Source organism: Lytechinus variegatus, chromosome 2 (genome assembly GCF_018143015.1).
Source record: "Lytechinus variegatus isolate NC3 chromosome 2, Lvar_3.0, whole genome shotgun sequence".
Taxonomy (NCBI): domain Eukaryota; kingdom Metazoa; phylum Echinodermata; class Echinoidea; order Temnopleuroida; family Toxopneustidae; genus Lytechinus; species Lytechinus variegatus.
Window position 1 is genome coordinate 66,256,623 of NC_054741.1, and position 21,443 is coordinate 66,278,065.

The window sequence follows — 21,443 nt, forward strand, 5'->3', positions numbered from 1 at the left end:
GTTATCCCCTCTTGTTAGAATGTTTTTCTTTTATGTAATATATCATAGATCGTCAATCAACAACTTTATCGTTTTCGGGAAGTAATCCCCCTATTGTTTACTGATATCTTATTTCTCAGTTTTTTTTTTTCATATGCATTTTAATGTTTTTGTTATTTAGGTTTTTTCATAGAAAAAAAGGAAGGAATATACAAGAAATTATTTTTTTTTAAGGACAAGTCCACCCCAACAAAAACTTGATATGAATAAAAAGAGAAAAATTCAACAAGCATAACACTGAAAATTTCATCAAAATCGGATGTAAAATAAGAAAGTTATGGCATTTTAATGTTTCGCTTCATTTCACAAAACAGTTATATGCACATCCCGGTCGGTATGCAAATGAGGAACTGATGGCATCACTCACTCACTATTTCTTTTGTATTTTCTTAAATGAAATATGAAATATTTTTATTTTCTCGTCATTGTCATGTGAAATGAAGTTTCATTCCTCCCTGCAACACGTGGAAATTCATTATTTTAACATTTTGTGCTTTAGGCAAGGAGGTCCTAATCGTCAAATTCGTAAAAATTGAAATAATGTATAATTCAAACAATGAAAACCAAAAGAAATAGTGAGTGAGTGACATCATCGACTCTCTCATTTGGATGTAGCTGGCTCGTTCATATAACTATTTTGTTAAAAATAACAAAACTTTGAAATGTCATAACTTTCTTATTTTACATCCGATTTTGATGAAATTTTCAGCATTGTGCTTTTCTGATTTTTCTCTATTGATTCAAATCAACATTTTTCTGAAAAGGACTTGACCTTTAATGGTTGCAGGGTCTTTGTTTTGTTGTTGTTGTTGTGTTTTTAATGACTTTTATAACTGGGTCTGACAGAAAGACTACGCTACATTTCCATGTTATTCAACATAGATAGGATCGTGGGTCTTTGTTTTTTTCTAATTATTACAATTTTTGAAATAAATGGGTCTGGAAAAAAGACTGGACTTATACTATAATTTTTCAATTAACCGGGTCTGGAAAAAAAGATTTCGCATTTTTGTGCTATATAAACACATTACTATAAAGTTTCAGCTTTTAGTTAACGGGTCTGGAGCAAAGACTATGCTTGATTTTCAATTTACCATTAGCACTGGAATGTCATTAATGTATCTCATTTGGGACTAAAATTATAATTTTTGAAATAACCGGGTCTGGAAAAAAGACTTTGGATTTATATCATGATTTTTTTAAACACCCGGGTCTGGAAAAAAAGATTTTGGATTCATATCATGATTTTTGAAACACCAGGGTCTGGGAAAAGACTTTGGACTTGCATTATTACTGTTTAAACAACCGGGTCTGGAATAAAGACTTTGGACTTATATTATCATTTTTTGAAACAATTGGGTCTGGAATAAAGACTTTTGGCTCATATGATTATTTTTTAAACAACCGGGTCTGGAATAAAGACTTTGGACTTATATTATTATTTTTTAAACAACCGGGTCTGGAATAAAGACTTTTGATTTATATTATAATTTTTGAAACAACAGGGTCTGGAAAAAGACTTTGGATTTATATTATAATTTTTGAAACAACCGGGTCGGGAGAAAAGACTTTGCACTTATATTATCATTTTTGAAACAATCGGGTCTGGAATAAAGACTTTTGGATCATATGATTATTTTTTAAACAACCGGGTCTGGAATAAAGACTTTGGACTTATATTATTATTTTTTAAACAACCGGGTCTGGAATAAAGACTTTTGATTTATATTATAATTTTTGAAACAACAGGGTCTGGAAAAAGACTTTGGATTTATATTATAATTTTTGAAACAACCGGGTCTGGAATAAAGACTTTGGGCTCATATTATTATTTTTGAAACAACCGGGTCTGGAATAAAGACTTTGGGCTCATATTATTATTTTCGAAACAACCGGGTCTGGAATAAAGACTTTGGATTTATATTATAATTTTTGAAACAACAGGGTCTGGAATAAAGACTTTGGGCTCATATTATTATTTTTGAAACAACCGGGTCTGGAATAAAGACTTTGGGCTCATATTATTATTTTTGAAACAACCGGGTCTGGAATAAAGACTTTGGATTTATATTATAATTTTTGAAAAAACCGGGTCTGGAATAAAGACTTTGGGCTCATATTATTATTTTTGAAACAACCGGGTCTGGAATAAAGACTTTGGATTTATATTATAATTTGTTAATTAACCGGGTCAGGAAATGAGACTTTGCACTTTTGTGCTTAATGAACGCATTACTATACAATTTAAGCTTAGAACGGATTTGCCAAAAAAATCCCTTCAAATTTATTACATTTGTGGGTAAAGTCATTATTACATTTGTGGGCGATCAAAAATTATTACATTTGTGGGTAAAGTGCATTATTACATTTGTGGGTGAAATTATTACATTTGTGGGTAAAGTGTTATTACATTTGTGGGCGTTATTACATTTGTGGGTAAAGTGTTATTACATTTGTGGGCGTTATTACATTTGTGGGCGATTATTACATTTGTGGGTGTAACAGGGGGGGGGGGGATTATTGCCCCTTCTCAACATTTTGCACAACAAATTGGTAACATGAAAAGCTAAAGTTGTAAAATTTCCTGACTTAATTCTTTAAGACTTGTGCAACATTTGAGGCCAAATTTGTAATGCCCATTTATTCCTGTTTCCAAACTTATGAAACATTTTGTAAGTTCATGTCAGACCCAAAATTTCTAAAAAAACATGATTCCATGTCCATGTCCAAATCCGATGCAGATTACTGTTTCGGGCCAAAATACATAGACGTATTATTTACTTTTACTGAATGAAATAAATTTGTTTCATGTTGTGACCGAAAACTCAGGCAGGATCTTCAGTGATACTCCATTACCCTTAAAGTTTCATGAACTAGGTCCATATAATTTTTAAATTATGATGACATTTCAAAAACTTAACCTTATTTAAAATTTCAATGTTGACAACGCCGCCGTTGGAAAAGCATCGCCTATAGTCTTGCTTTGCTATGCAGGCGAGACGAAAACTTTAATAGCAAGTTCTGGGCATTACCATTTCACACATGAATTAGCACAAATACTTCATTATAGTAGCCATCCGAAGTAAATTCACAATAAATGATTTTTGGATGTCACTTTGGATGTCAATATGTCACTAAAATGCTTTATAGATGTTATGGAAAAGTGAGAAATGCAATTATAAGAGACCCTTCTCAGCCCCTTGAACACAGAAGAATCGTTAATTGGACTTTTTTTCAAAATTAGATGGCTTTTCTTTAACTCTGACCCTTTTAACATAGAACCTAGGGTTAAAAGGGTCAGAGTTTAAGAAAAAAATTAGGATCCTTTATATTTAAATATTCAATTGAGTATTCAAATAGAAATGATCCTAATATTTCTTTTACTCCATCCATACATATCATCACTTTTCTCGAACTAGCTGTCAGATAAAACTGCTGTCAAATGCTTTCATGAAATGCTCTCCAAGTTGTCAGATCTTTTTTCATTTTATTTATGCTTAAAGGCTTTTCAGTCTATTTCAGACTATTTAAGCCTATCTAATAACCTTCCTTGATTTTGATTGGCTGAAAAGCACTGTTACACTTTGGTTACTGTTAAATAAAACAAAATATGTCTGATAAAACACCGAACAAGTCCTTTCATGAGATGCTCCCCAGGTTACAGCTACATGTAGGTCAATTTGCAGCATGATTTGGATGATTAATGACGATACCACCCAGTCAATTGAAAAATCATGGATGTGCCCCTCAACACTCACACTTTTAAACATTTTTTTAACAATCACAATATAAGAGAGGCTAACTAACCTTTTTATTTTGCCAAGAAAGGAGTCTGGTCACTATCCCATCAGCCAGCATCTGACCAGTTAAATCATCAATGACATTGCTCAGTAACCATGGAAACTGAGTTTCTTTGACAATGTCCTCTAGATCATCAACACCAAAGTCTGAAAATAAACAAAAATGACCAATTATAGACGAAAAGTGAGTTGTACCTATAAATTAAGAGTTAAATAAGCAGGAGAGGCATGATATTCCCCTCAAGAATTTAGGAGACTAGATCACGGCTTGATAGCAAAACAATTAAGAACCATATTAAATATTATGAAACATATATTGTGATTTCTCACTATTTGATGATTAAAAGTTTTGAAACAGAATCTTCTTGATGGTATTTTACATCAACTCACCAAAATCATGATTGCCGTAGACAGCTGTATTAACTCTCAAGGCATTGAGTATTGGTACCATGTGCTCTCCTTTGGTAAAAGTACTCACTATGAAATAAAAAAAATGTACAATGTAAAAGAAAAATGTACAAAATCATCAAAAGAATACTTTCATTTTACAATCAGGATATTCAAGATATTCTAGCAATTTAATAAATTCATTTTATTTCATGGCTTAATAATTTCAAATATTTTACATTTACATGTAGCAATCAAAAATACATTTGTTTCCAGATATTGAACAAACTATTAAACTGCTCTAGCCATGCAGGAGAAAATTTCATCTTCTACATTTCTTTCTGAATAGTTCCTTTCATAAACGATCTAATTTCTAGCAAAATGGTGGGCAGTGAATCATAAGCTTTGTCACTTTTGAACTGGAAGATATTTCAATTACTTGAACTTAAATATAATCTTTGAAGACTGAATTTCTTGTTGTTAAACATTTTTAAACCAGGATTTTTTAAATAGTCCCATTCTCTTGAAAACATGAAAATTTGGCACAAGAACATGTGATATCCCCATATATGAGTACAGTCATGTCAAGAGTTCACTAATTTTATAAAAACTTTAATTAAATTCTTATCAAATCTGAAAAACTGTAATTGATTCATATCAGTTCGGTGTAAAAATTAGAAAGGTAAAAATGGCAGAAGTAATAGTGCCAGAGGTAAAAATGGCAGAAGTAATATGGCAGGGGTAAAACTGGCAGAGGTAAAAAGGGCAGGGTAAAAATGGCAGAAGTACATGCAATGGCAGGGGTAAAAATGGCAGCCTGGGTAAAAAATTCCATGTTTGCGTAGCCATCATCACCTCTACCCTTTTTACTTGGCAATTTCATATCAACTCTGATACTTTGAAGAATGCCTACATATTCACTTCAAGTTTTTTTCATAAAGTTAATATTGAAAATTCGTCATGCAAAAGAGAAGAAACAACATGAAAATTTCCTTTCAATTTTCTCAAATTGATGTTTCCTGCCAAACATGCCATTTTTTTAAAATTGCTATTATACTGACATTCAAAGCCTTTTGATTGATTGGCTCTAATTGCCTTAAAACTCAAACAACAAAATTTAGAAAAAAATAGTGCACACTTACAATGTATACCAACACTACATGTAGCCAGTAATTAGATTAATCAGACAAATCAGAATGTACTCTATTGGGTCAATGCATTTAATTCTAATATGCAAATTTCATTTACCAGGAGATCAGCACTTCATTCAATAATTAAAGTTTCATTAAGATTACTATAGTGACTGTATTGATACCTAATTACAAAGTAAATTGTTTTGATTGAGTGTTAAGTGGCAGGGTAAATGGAAGATGAGAGTCGTGAGTCGTGGAGGGTGACGGACATTGAGGCTGTGTTTACGCAAGTTAGTACATGTATGCACAATGTAATGATAGCAGGTTGATTATGTAGTGTGGTTTGACTACCACAGTTCTACGATTGTACAGACTTTTTTATATTCTTTTCTTAATTGTGCGTTCATTCTCTGTATTTACATATCTTTATTTTTTGTTTGTATTTATTTCTATCTTGTTTACATTGTATGTAATGTCTAATGATACTTGTATTTTGTGTAAACGGCATATTTTTAATACTATAGATCACCAATGTCTTGATGAATAGAATCCGAGACTCGATTTAGTGAGAGAATTGCAAGATAATTTCATTGATGATACTAGTTGATACACATTATTACTTACCTGATGACTATAATGAGAAAATCTGTAGGATGTTTAAGGGTACAGAACAAAATCTGTCTTTAATTCATTTTAATTGCAGGAGTCTAAGGAAAATATTGGTAACATTGAAACTGTACTTTCTTCTTTTAGCTATCCTTCATCTATTATTGCTCTTTCTGAGACTTGGTTGGGTTGTACAGAATCATTTAATTTAGATGGATATGCTATTGTTGGAAACAGTAGGACTGATAACGTGGTGGATGAGTTGCATTCTTGATTAAGGATGGTATTAAATTCAGACGACAAATGGAACTACATGTAGATAACTTGAACAATTACAGAATATATAGAAATTTTATTTATTGTAATATATTGTAAACATAGAACCATATTTCTTGCCATTGTATATAGACTGCCAGGTCAGTCTACTCTGGAATTTCTTAATTACTTTGAATCATCTCTGTTCTAGAATAAATGAACAAAAACAATGTACATGTATAGTTACTGGGGATTTCAATATTGGCTTGATCAACTGCTCTATTTCTCCTGATGTCAACATAATTTACAGATATATTGGCATCCTTCTCTTTTGTACATCTGATACTTAAACCAACAAGAATAACCAGTTTCTCAGCTACATTACAAATAGACCTGAAAATATTTTGAGCTGTGGAATAATTGTTACAGATGTAAGTGATCATTTGACACTATATGAATATTTTAATTTTGAAATTTTGTTTATCAGTGACAATACTTCAAACAAGAAAAGACAAATAAATGATGTGAATCTTCCTACATTTTGTAATAAGCTGGGAGAAATTGACTGGGAGAGAAACCTAGTTGATGATAATGTAACTGTTTGCTTCGATATATTTATGAAATTGTTTACTGATACCTACAATGAATCTTTTCCTTACATGGAAAATCAGGTCAAATGTAAAAAGAATGATAAACCATGGTTTGATAATGAATTAAGAAAATTGTACAATGTACGAAGGTCCTGAAAAATTATATGCTTTATAGTTTACCACTGTGTTTTATTTTTAACCTTTCATTGAACACTGGTTGTTTTCCTAGTAGTCTTAAGATAGCAAAAATTCTTCCTATTTACAAAAAGGTAGTGAACAGTTGCTTTCTAACTATAGACCAATATCTATTTTATTAACATTCTCAAAGATATTTGAACGTTTGATATACAATCGCTTCATGCTCTTTTCATGTAAAAATAACATTCTGTATTCAAAACAGTTTGGTTTTAGACAGGGCTACTCCTCTTACATGGCATTACTTGAATTCACTTCCACATTTGCAAAGGCCTTTGAAAACAAACAATTCACAGTTGGTATATTTCTAGATTTCAAAGGCCTTTGATTATATTAGTCATTCAATCATATTAAACAAATTACAACATTATGGTGTAAGAGGAGTAGCCCTTGACTGGTTTAAGAGTTACCTTCAGGACAGAAAACAATGTTTCTTTATAACAATGTCTCTTCTGAGATGAAACATGTCAACATCGGAGTGCCCCAAGGTTCTGTGTTCGGCCCGTTACTTTTTTGAAATTTTAATGATTTACAGCATGCTAGTAAAATCTTACACTCTATATTTTTTGGAGATGATACAAACTTGTTTTTGTCTGGGGATGATATAGATGATTTAACTTCAACAATTAATTAAGAACTGAAAAAATAAATGAGTGGTTTCTTGCCAATAAATTAAAATTGAATATTGACAAGATATGTTGTATGATATTTCAACCTAAAAATAAGAACATTTCATCTGATAACTGACATTTTTATTCAAAATATCAAAATTCCTGTGGTTGATTCTACAAGATTATTGGGTGTAGTCATAGACAACAAACTGACTTTGATAGATCACATAAATTATTTATCTTGTAAAGTATCTAATTCCATTGGTGCAATAAACAGATTAAAAAATTCTAATGATCTATCAATCGTCTTGCCCTACTTCAATTATTGTAATATACTCTGGGTAATTGTGCAATGGTAAGCCGAATAATTGTTTTACAGAAACATGCAATAAGAGTTATTACCAATTCCTCCCCAAGAATCAGTACACAACCTTTGTTCAAAAAACTTAATTTACTAACTATCAGCCAACTAAACAGCTATCAAATTGCAAATTTCATGTACTTATTTCTTCACAATTCTCTTCCCTCATTTTATGATTTATTTGTGAAAAACGAATATGTTAGTAATTACATTACCAGACAGTCTGAAAACTGTTATTTGCCTAATTTCAAATATCACAAACTACAATTGAATATGTTGGACCCACTCTCTGGAATAGTTTCCTCAATGATCTTAAATCCTGTCCTTCACTCAACTCTTTTAATCAAAAATATAAAAAAATTCTTATAAACTCATGAATGGTTCCTTAAGCCATTTGTTCTTTGCTTTTGTGTTTTTACCTGTATGTTAGTTCTGTTTTTTAACACCTTATTTTTGTTTACAACCATTTGGAATTTGCCTTTGATAGGCTGTTGGCCTTTGTTGAATTCCACACATTTGCATTCTCTGTATTTTATGTGATATCATGTATTATATGCATTTTATCACTGTTATTGTTTGTACTGTCTTTTTATGCAAATGTGAAATAAATTGAGTTGAAAACAAAGTTTAATTTCATAACTGGCTATCAATAAGGTGCAGTAGTATTCCTTAATATAATAATCTACTAATAGCTACAGTGTATGTAAAATTGCGTGCACTTTGAGATTTCACAGGCTATGAATTCAGCCTTCCATTGTCTCATGAAATGATATCACTGGGGCCACTAAAAATATCGGCAACTACTTGCCATAATAAAGTAATTCCTCGTTGCTACAAAAACCAGGATTATGATAGTAAAAATACATATTTTCTGTCTTAAAATATTCCTAAACTTCATTTATTAAACAGAAAATCCATTTAATAGCAGCCAGTTCTCTATGCTACAAATCATGAGCTAATGTAGCCTTGAGACATATTGATTGCCTAGGTAAATAGCAGGTAGCCCAGGCTTCATTAAATCTTTACGCTGAAAAATCAGGCATTATGTTGTCCTCCGCGTACGTGAGCTTTCACACCTATCCAATTACAAAAAATGTATGCAGGGACTAGTCTAAATCATGTGAACTTGTTCGAGCATCAAAATGTAAAATATTTCCAATTAACAACCTTTTTTCCACATTCACACCTGTATGAAGCAGTTAAAGTTCTTGGAATGAGGAGTCTGCAACAAGATTCACATTTCTACAGCAAACATGCTACCCATTTTCCATGGAAAAAACTCATTTTTTGGGGGTAATTCTCAATATCCGTGCAACCTTGGAGAACTCCCTAAAAGTAACTCATATTCCAAAAAGGACCTAATACATTTTATCTTGATTATATATTTTCTCAAAGAGTTACCAGCTCCTTGATTTTCTTCATTTCAGAGGAATCATGTACAGTGTACCATGTATTTTCAAACTCTAAGTATTTTTTTGTGTGACCTGGGTGGTATGAAATCATCCACCGTGGAATTCGGCATCTGCTCCACACAATATCTATGTGACATTTGAAAGGGTGAATGATACCCTTGTGGAATGTTTTTGCATCAAAATTCATTGCTAATTTTTATTTGATCTCAAACTTTGATGATAAGATCACGATGTAAATAAGAATTTGTTATCGAACTGTTTTATTTGGAAATTAAACAGTCGGATATCAACATCGTTTTCATATCATCATTCTGTGTTTTATGCAACATTACTCGCATCTGAATACACCAGTTGGACAGTACATACATTCAAGGAGTCCATTATTTTCTACCAGCTCTCATCTTTGGTTGGATATGATCAAATACTCTATTTGTCACATATATGCTGACTCGACATACCGAAATGAGAGACAAGTCGCAAATGAAAATTCCTAGAAATTCGACAAACTAATAAAAAAGTCAAAATTTTGAAGATTTTTTTTTTTTCATTTTTAGATTCTTCCATGTTTCATAATTACTGTGTGAAAAAAATGAGTGAATTTGATGACGGGAAAGTGATAAAAAACCAGTTTTTCTGCGAGTGTTTTTTTTGGTCAGTTCGAAATTTGTTTATACTTGGCACGCTCGATTTCATCGAATTTCGCTTCATACTAAGCTCCGCCCCTAGCAACGTAACGCCATTGTTGATTGGCTATTCATTTAAACTCAAGTACAGCTGGCGGCGTCCGCCGACTGTCCGCTCGATCGATCGGTTCAATGAGCCTCAAAAGAAAGATCAAAAGCATCGCTTTCAATAGGTATTCTGAAATTGAAAAGGAGGCTTCTGAAAGTTAACAAACGGGATTCAACTTCTAAAGGGCTATTTTTTGTAATAATGGTAGTTGGTACTAGGCGGGGGCGTTAGCGATAGATTGATAGGCCTACCTGATTTAGAGTGTATAGCTAGCTTGTCTCGCGAAAAAGGTCATGCGTAAACGCAAAGTGTTTATATAACACGGTTTGTTGGCGAGGATTAATTTCATAAAACATAACATGGACATGTTGAAGATTCTCTTTATTATTTGCAAGTGATCGGGATGTTTCGATGAGAAAACTCTAATTTCAAAATAAAGGGTTTAAAATACATAAAAGTGTTGTATGTTCGCGAATGTGGGTTAATTGATCTGCAGTAGAAAAAAAGTTCATCATGAAAGCTTTGTGGGCTTTATTATTTCCAACTATTTTTGCCTTCAATTTTTTTATCATGTTTGAATGAACGATAGAGAAAGAAATAAATGTCAGAACTTCGACAACTGAGGCACGGATCCAGGGGATGGCACGCCCCCCCCCCCCCCCGAGAAGAAAAAAAACAAAATTTTAATGTAAAAATGCCATTGAAGCCGAGATGTACCCCGGGATGTACCCCTTTTTGAAATCGAAGACTTCTATTCTTTTTTTTTTGCTTGTCAGTTTTTTGGCGGGTACGAAGTATCTAAAAAAAAAATCCTTTTTTGGTAAATCCTGGATCCGCCCCTGACTTTGACAAATGAAATATGGGACCATGCAGTAGGCCTGCATTTTTAATTTTTGGATAATGGTATACGGGTCTTACGATATTGATTGAAAATATTAGTCATTTAAAATACACATATTGAAATTATCATTTCCTAAAAGTCATTGTCACGTTGTCCCATTCGACTTTACCCAGATCTATTCTCTCTTTCCCTCTCTGTTATTCTCTTACCTTCTTCTTTCGTCTTTCTTGTGTTTTATTTTTTCCTTTCTACTGCTCCCCCTTTTCGTTCGCAATTTTCTTTCAGATCAGTCGGTCTCTTCTTTCTAAATCTCTCCCCCCCCCCTTATTCTTCCTCAACCCCTTTCTCTTCTTTAATCTTATTCGTTAATTCCTCTTCTGTTTTCCGTTCTTTTCCCCTTTCGATCTCTTTTTTTTCTATGTCGATTATTTTCTCCTCTTTTTTTTCTTCTCTCTGCCCTTTCTTCACCCTCCACCTTTCCCCCTATTTTCACCTTTTCTTCTTTTTCGTTTCTATTCACATAATTCTGTTTCTCGTTCTTCTCTCTTTTTCTTTCTTCTTTCCTTCCGTCTTTTCTCCCTCCCTCACCCACCGCCTCATTCCTCTTCCTTTTATCTTCGTTCCTCCTTAATAATTTATAATATTATTTTTGTTTTCGTTCTCCCTCTCACCTGCTCATCCCCACGATCTTATTCCTCCCCCTCCATTTCTATTTTCTTCCTCTTTACCTCATTTCTTCCCCCTTTCCTTCTTTCTCTTTCTTGCTCATCCGAACGTCTTATTCCTCTTCTTTTCCCCTCTTATTTTTTGTTGTTCTATATCCTTCTCCCCGTTCGATCTTCTATTTTTTTTATATCACAGCCGTTCTTTATTCTTCCTTGCCACATCCATCGTCTTTTCCTCCACGCCCTTTTTCTTCTTGTTCTTATCTTTGTTTTATCCTCTTCATATTTCGGTTTATCGTTCTTTCCCAGTTTGATCTTCTCTTTTGTGTGTGTAAGCAAGTGCCATTTTTCGTATGCCAATTTCTACCCCCAAATGCCATCACAAACGTGTTCTGTACGTGCAGCCCATTTCACTCCCGAGAATTAAGGGCCCGTTTTTATTCCGTTAAAGGGACCCCTTTGCTTTCTGATATAGGTGACCTTTCTCTTATCAGTGCCCCTTTTACCCAAATAAAGTGCCCCTTACCAACACGCTGTGCCTCTTTCACCTGGGAAGGACAAGTTTTGTCACGGTGTATAACGAGTGCCCCTTTTAAACAAGAAATAAAGCAATATTCTGAGGGAAAAAATAATCATACGTGCATTAGTAAGTTTCATGTGTCAGGTGAGTGGGTAGATGAGTACAGATGGGGGATTCTCCCCCCCCCCAAAAAAAAAAAAAAACAACAACAAAAATCACAAGCAAGAAAAAAGAAAGAATAAGAGAAGGAAAGAGAGATATGACATTATTCTGCATAGGCCTATGTAAAAATCTAACACAAATTGGAGTTTCGTTAGAAAAAAAAGTTGATATTTGCTCGCTCGCAGCGTCGATACTACAGCCAATTAAAAAAAAAATTCGCTCACCACACTACTGTAGATGCCTTTCTTTTTAAAAAAAAAGATTTAGTGCCCTTTTAACGAGAAGGTGCCATTTTTCCTAGTGCCCCCCCCCCTCCCTTCAAATTCGCTCCAACGCCCCTGAAGTAAAGTGCTTCAAAGGGCCTGTGATTATAATTTTTAATCTACATAAAATCAAAAGCAATAGAACGGGCTGTGGCAGAGAAATAAAAACAAAGGATCCCCCTTATCCTTTCATTCCCGCCCGTGCTTTAAAGAGATTTTAATGTGTGCCTTTTAATTATCTTATTTTATCCAAGAGTTTATAGGCTAAGATTTCGCTGGTTTGACGGTTAGTAATGGCGAAATGAAAGCCAAGCACAAGAACTGTGAATTGTTTCTGTAGAAGGATCAAAGGAGATCAGCGCTTTGTAACTTTGGAAAAAGCCCTAAACAAGAAGTAATTATTATTAACCCAAGCTCACAACCCGTAGTTTGGGCGGCCAGAACCCCGTAACACAAAGGCTAACGATCAATTGTGAATACGAAAGTACAATTGGTTGGTGCCGTAATCACCTTTACAGTATAAACAGACCGCGCCGGCGCTGGGCGGCCGGCCGTCGGATCGACCGTTGTCTGGATTTTGTATGTTACTCGCGGGCTACGTCCGGGCTTTTGTTATTTCAAAACGTGCTAAGTGTCGATCATCAACTCAGAAATGGCGTGTTCAGTGCGATATCAAAAGTCGAGACTGCATTTAAAGACGGAATTAGCGAAAAGGAGCGAGGAATGGGAATGAATAAGCAAAAACAGGGCAGAAAGAGAGAGGGATGATAGGAATTAGCGAAAACAGGGGAGGAAGAGAGGGATGGGAAGGAATAAGCGAAAACGGGGGGGGGGGGGGTGGGAAGGAATAAGCAAAAACGGCAGAAAGAGAGAGGGATGATAGGAATTAGCGAAAACAGGGGAGGAAGAGAGAGGTATGGGAAGGAATTAGCGAAAACAGGGGGGGGGGGGGGGTGGGAAGGAATTAACGTAAATAAGGGAGAGAGGGATGGGAAGGAATTAGCGAAAACAAGGGAGAGAGGGATAGGAAGGAATTAGCGAAAACAAAGACAAGAGCAAGGGGATCGGTATTATACAGTGATAACATGAGAAAAAAAATATGACACAGCTTTTATTGATTCTGTTGTCCTTTCTCTAAAATTTCAATTTTCTTCTTGTAAAAATAATATCAGTGGTGTAACAGGCAGGGGGGCAGGCTGCCCTTGCTGATTTCATCGCCATAATATAATTAAAAACGGTGGGGGCGGAATTAAGAAAGGGAACAACTGAAAAAGAGGAAAGGGAAAGAAAGCGAGGATAGGGGAAAGGAGAAATGGAAACGGAAAAGTGAAAGTGAAAAAAAAAAACAATGGAGGATCCAGGGAGGGGGGCCTAATATTTGAAAAAATAAAAGAACGAAAAGGCGCCGCTTAAAAAATGAAGGAAAGAAAAGAACATTTTGACAGGGTCAGACTTTACCCCTTTTTCAATTTGTACTTTTATGGCGCCGGTGAAGTACAAAAATATGTATGCCGCTCGGCATTACGCCCCCCCCCCCCTTCGCCAAAAGCTGGATCCGCCTATGAATAAGTAAGAAAAACATACAAAGCGGGAAAGGAAGGAAAGAATATGTGAGAAAGAACAAATCATTCCATTATGCTAGCGTGATTAGTCAGAAAGGGAAATAAATGACAAAGATGCACAAAATAGCAAACATTTAACGGCGGGAAATCAAGCTGAGGTAGAATGGAATGAGTCAAAAGTTCGATTGGAAAATTAACAAACGGACAAAGAAAACAGAGAACTATAAACACAACCGGGTTGTCTTGTTTTAATGTTTGAATCATACTTGCAATTAGATTTAAAATGGCGGCTAGTTTTAAGGTTTAAAATGAGACTTGGTGATTTTATTATTTATTTTAAATCTATTCATTATTATTACGTTTTTCTCTCTCTCTTTTAGGGGATCTCTCTCCTCCAAAATAAATCATTCAATCTTACAAAGGCTTTTGCATGGTCTCATTCTTTATCTGTTACTGTGTTAGAATAAAATATTGGTTGTGCTTGATTTGATCCGAATCAGCATTCATGTTGGAGGTGCCATGGCCGAGCTGTGTCTGGCTATACATGGAGAGCGCGGTCAGGCGCCGATCCCCGCGGCTACGACATTTTGCCCTTATATCCTGCATTCAGATACATGGAAATCCTTTACGCATTATTTGTAACTTGGTGTGCACTTGTTTGTTTAAAAAGTGAAAGCGTATCTTCCCTAATCCATCCTCTGTTGGAAATTATGATGGGACTTAATTACTCATGGTACCTCCTGGCTCTTTTTGTTGTAGAATTAAGACGTTTATGTCAAGGTTTTTTTTCTCTGCATCACTATTAGAATCACTTTAACCTTTTTTTCATTATACCTTTCTGTATTTTGTTCTAATTTTGAATCATTTCAATGCTGTATACCCCCATGATGGGTACGATATTGAACCCATTTATTGAACAAATTATTCGCGTTTTTACTCACACTGTCTCAATCTAACTTAAATATTAATAAAACATGAGCACATAAGTAAAGGTGAGGTACGAATTATTTTGAAGGCCCATCTTACCATTTTACAAGGGAGATTTTTTTAGAACACGCGGTTAAAGTTCAGGTCATAATGACACGCTTGATAGACTACGTGTCACGAGTCCGGGTAAGAGTAAACGCCATCGATATTCAAACAAGCCGATGGCACAATCCCTCCTCCATGGTTTTAGGTCCAACTTTTTAACCCCGCCTTTTATTTCATTAATAAGGGAGATCATGGCATTCTTTTTTTCTTTCACGAAGATTATTATAAAACCCCGGTTTAACCAATGATGTGTACGTAGACGATAATTGATTGACGTGGAACGTTGTTTCGTCTTGCAGTCGCGCGTGACTAACAAGTTGACTATTGTTCTCAATGCAGCCTCCTCATTGGTTAATCGTTTCGCCTTTTTTGGCACGCGGTTACTAGGGCCTTTCGGTTAGCTCGGCGGTGGCAAAATATATTTTTTTCATGGAGCAGGGTCAAAACGGAAGTCAAACTTCGAAGGCGTTTTTCTCTTGATTTTTATTTTCAAGAGCCCAATTCTTCCTCCATTCTAAAGCTAATATCTCCACTAATATTTACTCCTAAGGGTCGAGTGATATATCAAATTAAAGGTAAAGAAACGGGGAATAATAATCACTAAAAAAGTTGGATTTGAAAAATTCCGACTTGTCTCTCATTTCGGTATGCCGAGTCACATATACTGTCCTACGTAAAAGTGAAAGAGGGGAGGAGAGATCAGAGACACCTGCCAGCTAAGTGTGCAATCAAACCAGTAATCATCCCCCCCAAAAAAGAGAAGTAAACAAGTAAAGAAATTTAAAAAAAAATCTTTCTCTATCAAGACAATTTACGTTTATAGTGAAAAAAAGCTCTTTGTTTTCACTAATTTAATATTTTTTCTCCAATCTATCTCAATCTAATATCTATCAGTCTGATAAAATCATAAATAATGTAAAATCATAAATTTGTGGATTAACTTCAGATGTTTATACATGTACATATATGTATTTTGAAATATCTAAAATAGTCTGTGCCATAGAAAAAAAATAACCACATCCCACTATTCAGATATTTAAAACAGAATTCAAGAGCAATTTCACTTTATCAATGAATACATGTAAACAAGAAAAAGATCAATAAAATGCAGATAAGTCATGTAAATAAAAAAACATCTTGTCAGCCATTCCATTGTGACTCGCGTGACATAAACACAAAATTTCAACTTTTTAAGGTTAATTACTTGAAAATCGTATATTGCAGACTTATTTTTCTATTTTATCTATTTCCATCAAAGTACTGATAATACACATTTTCCAACATAAATTTTGATTTTATAGTCGTTTTTGTAGGGATATTTCAATATGTTTGTAGTGACTCATGTGACACAACACTATTAAAGCTAAATGATAGTTGGATGTTGTTTGAAGGTTTGCATGGTGGCATGTACAATTGCTGATGTGGTTTACGGTACACCATGTGGAGTGTTATAGAAACAGTTACTTGTTACTTGTCGCAATAATCCCAAAACGCAGCTCCTTGGAAGCTATACTGGGATGTCGATAATGTCATGTGCCAATGGAAGTGACAAGGTGCAGGATTTGGGTTGGCTCACATATATACAATAAAAATGAGCATGCAGGGGTGCGAGTAAAAACATGCATTGGTCCATTTATAGCATGTGGGACCCAACAGGAGGCTGCATCATGCTGATGATAGGTAGTGCAGCCTCTCTGAACGTAGTTGGGTTTCCATGGAGAATGACATGTCCTGGTAATCTGTTCCATATCCGTACTGTCCTAGGGAACATTGCATATTTGTATGTGTCTATTGTAGCTTTGGGTATGGCATATTTAGCTATATGGTCGTGCCTACCAAAGTAGGTTGCTGGAGAAATGACCTGTGGCAAAGGCACGCGAACCAGTTGATGGTGCATCCGGTGAAAAAGGGAGCATTGTGCTAAGAGCCGACGAGTGTGGAGGCTGTTCCATCCAAGGGTGGAGACCAAGGCTGAGGAGGATGTTGTTCTCCTGAAGTCACAGTGAACGAATCGGGCCGCAGATCTTTGTACTTGTTCCAGTGATTTAACAGCTGTAACAGTGTGCGGATTCCATGCCTCAGAAGCGTACTCCAGTTGAGGACGGACTAACGCAGTATATGCCTTGGCCTTAACCTTTTTGGAACACGGGGATAGAGTTCTGCGGATGAGGCCCAGTGTACGACTGGCCTTTCTCCTGATGTCCTGACAGTGAAGATTCCAACGCAGATCTGTAGTCACTGTCACTCCCAGGTATTTGTAGTTGTTGGCTCTAGGTATCGCATCGGAGTCAAGAAAATAATCATAGGTGCGAGGAGAGCGTTTACGTGTGATGGAAAGTACAGCACATTTCTTGACATTAAATTTCATTTGCCATGTAGCAGACCAGGATGACAGCTGTAGTAGATCTTGCTGCAGGATGTGAAAGTCTTCATCAGTCACGATCTCTCTGTAGACGACACAGTCATCTGCAAACAGCCGAAGAGAGGATTTGATGTTATCTTGGATGTCGTTAATGAACAGAAGGAAGAGAGTCGGACCGATGACCGAGCCTTGGGGGACACCAGAGGAGACATCCCTCCATGAAGACTGTTTGCCGTTAACAACTACAGACTGCTTCCTGTCTGAAAGAAAAGCCATTATCCAGTTGAAAGTGTCACCTTTGATGCCGTAATGCTGGAGCTTGATGCCAAGACGTTCATGGGGCACTCTATCAAAGGCCTTTTGGAAGTCTAAGAAGATAGTATCAACTTGACTGCGTTTCTGTAAAATGAAAGACCAGTCATGAACGGCTAATGACAGTTGGGTGGTAGTTGATAGCCCCTGGCGGAAGCCATGCTGGGCATCACTAAGAATCTCATTGGATGCAAGATGTTTGGAAACATGGCTGAGGACTATGTGCTCCATTATCTTACAGGCAATACAGGTGAGGGATATTGGCCGGTAGTTTGATGGGTCACTCTTGTCGCCCGACTTGTGAATTGGTGAAACGAGAGCCTTTTTCCATTGTGATGGTATAGTACCTGTATTATAACTTTGTTGAAATAAAAAGGCAAACACAGGGGCAATCTCACAGGCTATAAGCTTAAGAAGCTTGGGTGGGATTTCATCAGGCCCGCTAGCTTTGGACGGGTTGAGTTGCTTTAACTGCTTTTCTACTCCTCTCCTGTCAATGTGTAGATGGCCAATAGATGGGTAAGAAGACTGGCCCTTTGATGGTAGACTGAGTATTTTCTTGAGTGAACATGGAGTGGAAAAAGATGTTCAATGCCTCAGCCTTGTCTGCAGCTACGGAACACAGTTTTGAAGCTGTGCGCAGGGGAGGTATTCCAATCTGTTCAGTGCGGCAGCTTTTGATGTAAGACCAAAAGGCTTTTGGATTATCACTCAAGCTGGCTCCTATGATGTTATTGATGTAATCATCATGAGCTTTATGGACAGCAGATAGGAGAGAAGAAGTGGATAGGCGAGAAAGTGGAGATTTGAGAATAGAGTATTCTTTCTTGAAAATAGTTCTGAAAAGGACTGTAAACCAGAAGGAATGTTGAGTGAGAACAGCTTGAGTAGTAGAGCTGATGAGGAGATGCTGGCTTGAGTCGGCGAGTAGAGATGAGTAGTAGAGAGACTCGACGTTTCGGACAGGTTGACTGTCCGTCTTCAGGAGTGAGTGTTCGCTCGGCGTGCGGCGGTACTTATGACGTGCGTGCGGACGTGGGGGAAAGCTCTAGGCCGGCGGTCACGGCGGGCTGACGTCGTAGGTGGCGCTCTGTGCGTGGGTCGGCGGTTTTGGCGGGAAACGAGTGGGCGTCGTATGCGGACGTGGTGAGTAGACGGCGGCGTGTGTGTGTGTGTCGGCGGTGTGTACATCAATGGTGGCGTTCTGTGCGTGTTGGTCGGCGGACTCGTCGGGTAAGCTTCGGCGGGAGTGAGTGGGTGGCCTGGTGTACGGATGAGGTGTTGGGTCGTCGGCGGAGGTTGTAGCGAGGTGTCGGCGGCGGTGGTGTGTGTGTCGGCGGAGTCCCTGGTTGAGTTGGTGATGCAATCAGACTGCTGTGTTGGGTAGGAGGGCTCGGTGGAGTGACGGTGGACGGCTGGTTGTTTGTGGATTGGTTAGAAGTTTGATGGTGACGTAGGATCTCATCAGCTCTACTACTCAAGCTGTTCTCACTCAACATTCCTTCTGGTTTACAGTCCTTTTCAGGACTATTTTCAAGAAAGAATACTCTATTCTCAAATCTCCACTTTCTCGCCTATCCACTTCTTCTCTCCTTCTATCCACTGTTTCTATGACACTCCACATGGTGTACCGTAAACCACATCAGCAATAAATGATAGTTGTAGTAAAACACTGATTTCGCGAGAAAGTCTGTAAAACCAAATGTTCAGGGAGGAATTAATTGTTGTATCAGTTGGCAATTGGGAGAAAATTAGAACATTTCATATTTCATATAATAAAATACAAAAGAAATAGTGAATGGATGGCATCATAGTTTCCTCATTTGCATACTAGTCAGGATGTGCAGATAACTGTGTTGTGAAATTAAGTGAAACTTTAAAATGTCATAACTTTCTTATTTTAAATCCGATTTCATACGTCAATATACGTTGGAGTTAAGTTAAACATACGTTCAAAGCACGTTACTCATAGGTTAGAAGTTTTAGGGTACGCTGGACATTATCTCAACGTACATCGACTTTTGAGTAACTTACGAGTAACGTACTGTATCAACGATCGCGTAACTTGCCTACAACTTATGGCCCGCGTATGCCGGACGTATGAACCATACACTGGCATACGCCGAAAAATTTTGTGCTTGCACAAAATTTTTCGACGACCTCGCCGTATGACGGCGTATACCAGCGTGTTTTAGCGTACTCTTAACGTATGCAAAACTTACCCGTAACGTATTCGACGTACTGGCCAAATTCCTCATATGTCGGGCATACGCTGTTTAAAACGCCAAGGTGCGACAGAGCCATTTATGATTTGAATAGTCGAGCGGTAGCCTTTTTATAGGCTACGACACGTGTTCGTCAGTGATAAGCTGCTGCGTGCTATGCGTAAGTTAGGCTATCGTAGGGCATAAGTTGTGTACGCCAGCAATACGCTAAGCATTCGTTGGAATACGTTACTTATAAGTTAACGAAGCGTTCGATATAAGTTACTAATACGCTATGTATACGTCCAACTCGTTATGAATACGCTAAGTATATGCCCAGAGTTGAAAAAAAAAATCAAAGTTCAGCGTATGCCGACGTTTTAGTGAAATTTTGATACGTTGGGCATACGCTGTCTAAAACGCTAAGGTGTGACAGCGCCATTAATAATTTTCAAGTTTACAGACTAAAATGCGGATTTGTGTATTTTTGTGACTCGCATGACACATTTCCAGGGTGCTTTTAACTTGAAATATTGTCAAGCCTGGATTTAAAAAAGTGCAAGAAAAAGGTGATAAAATGGCTTAAAGGTTAGACAGAATACAAAAAATATATTTTAAACACAGTAGGCCTGCACATTTTAAAGTGTCAATAAAAAAGTTACAAAAAGATGTTCTTGTTATGCAAATCAGACATCTCTTTACGAAGTGTACATGTAACTTGGTCATTTGCAGGTGAAAGGCAGTGAAAATCAGATTACACCTTTTGGACATTTACCTTGCAAAAATAAATATTCTTCATTGATTGGTTTAACTTGAAAATTGAAGCCTAGGGTGTCTAGTAATACATGGAATGGCTGTTGTAACTTTGTAGCTCGATTCTTGTTTATAAATCCTGAAGTTTTATTAACATGATGATATGAAAAAAAAAAAATAGCACAAATTAAGTGTAAAATCAGTAGTAGATGCTAACAGATATTTTGAGAATAAAAATAGTTGTAGACCATATATGTGTACTTGCAAAAGTATAAAAACATTTATCAAATCTTAAGATAGTTTAGCAAACTTTGTCTGAATGGGTCTTAAAATTTATATGAGTATGACTTACACATAGAAGGATTCAGGCAGTCCCCACTAAACAGCACAAGTGGGTGGAAGTCTGAATAAGCCTTGACAACTGTAGCAAACCTAGCTGCTCCACCACATACCCCATCTCCAGATTCAATGTTGTAGACATCATTAAAATGGATTATTGTTAGCACCTGCAAAGAAAAAATAAATGCACATTCATTCATAATAAAATATAAAAGCCAGTTATGGCAACACCCCTCAAAAAGTTAGATTAAAATTATACCTGGTGTTGCACAATGTAGGCTATAGATAATAAAAATGTGTTTTACAT

At 36.3% G+C, this 21,443-nt stretch overlaps 1 protein-coding gene across 1 annotated transcript in view; it reads right to left on the reverse strand.

Annotated features, from left to right (window-relative positions):
- LOC121408704 (snake venom 5'-nucleotidase-like) overlaps window positions 1-21,443 on the reverse strand; it is a 54,568-nt gene that overhangs the window by 29,348 nt on the left and 3,777 nt on the right. The window contains exons 3-5 of the mRNA XM_041600306.1: window positions 21,150-21,303; window positions 4,230-4,316; window positions 3,847-3,986 (exon numbers count right to left, since the gene is read on the reverse strand). Coding sequence (XP_041456240.1) covers window positions 3,847-3,986; window positions 4,230-4,316; window positions 21,150-21,303 — 381 coding nt within the window. The remainder of the gene's footprint in view (window positions 1-3,846; window positions 3,987-4,229; window positions 4,317-21,149; window positions 21,304-21,443) is intronic.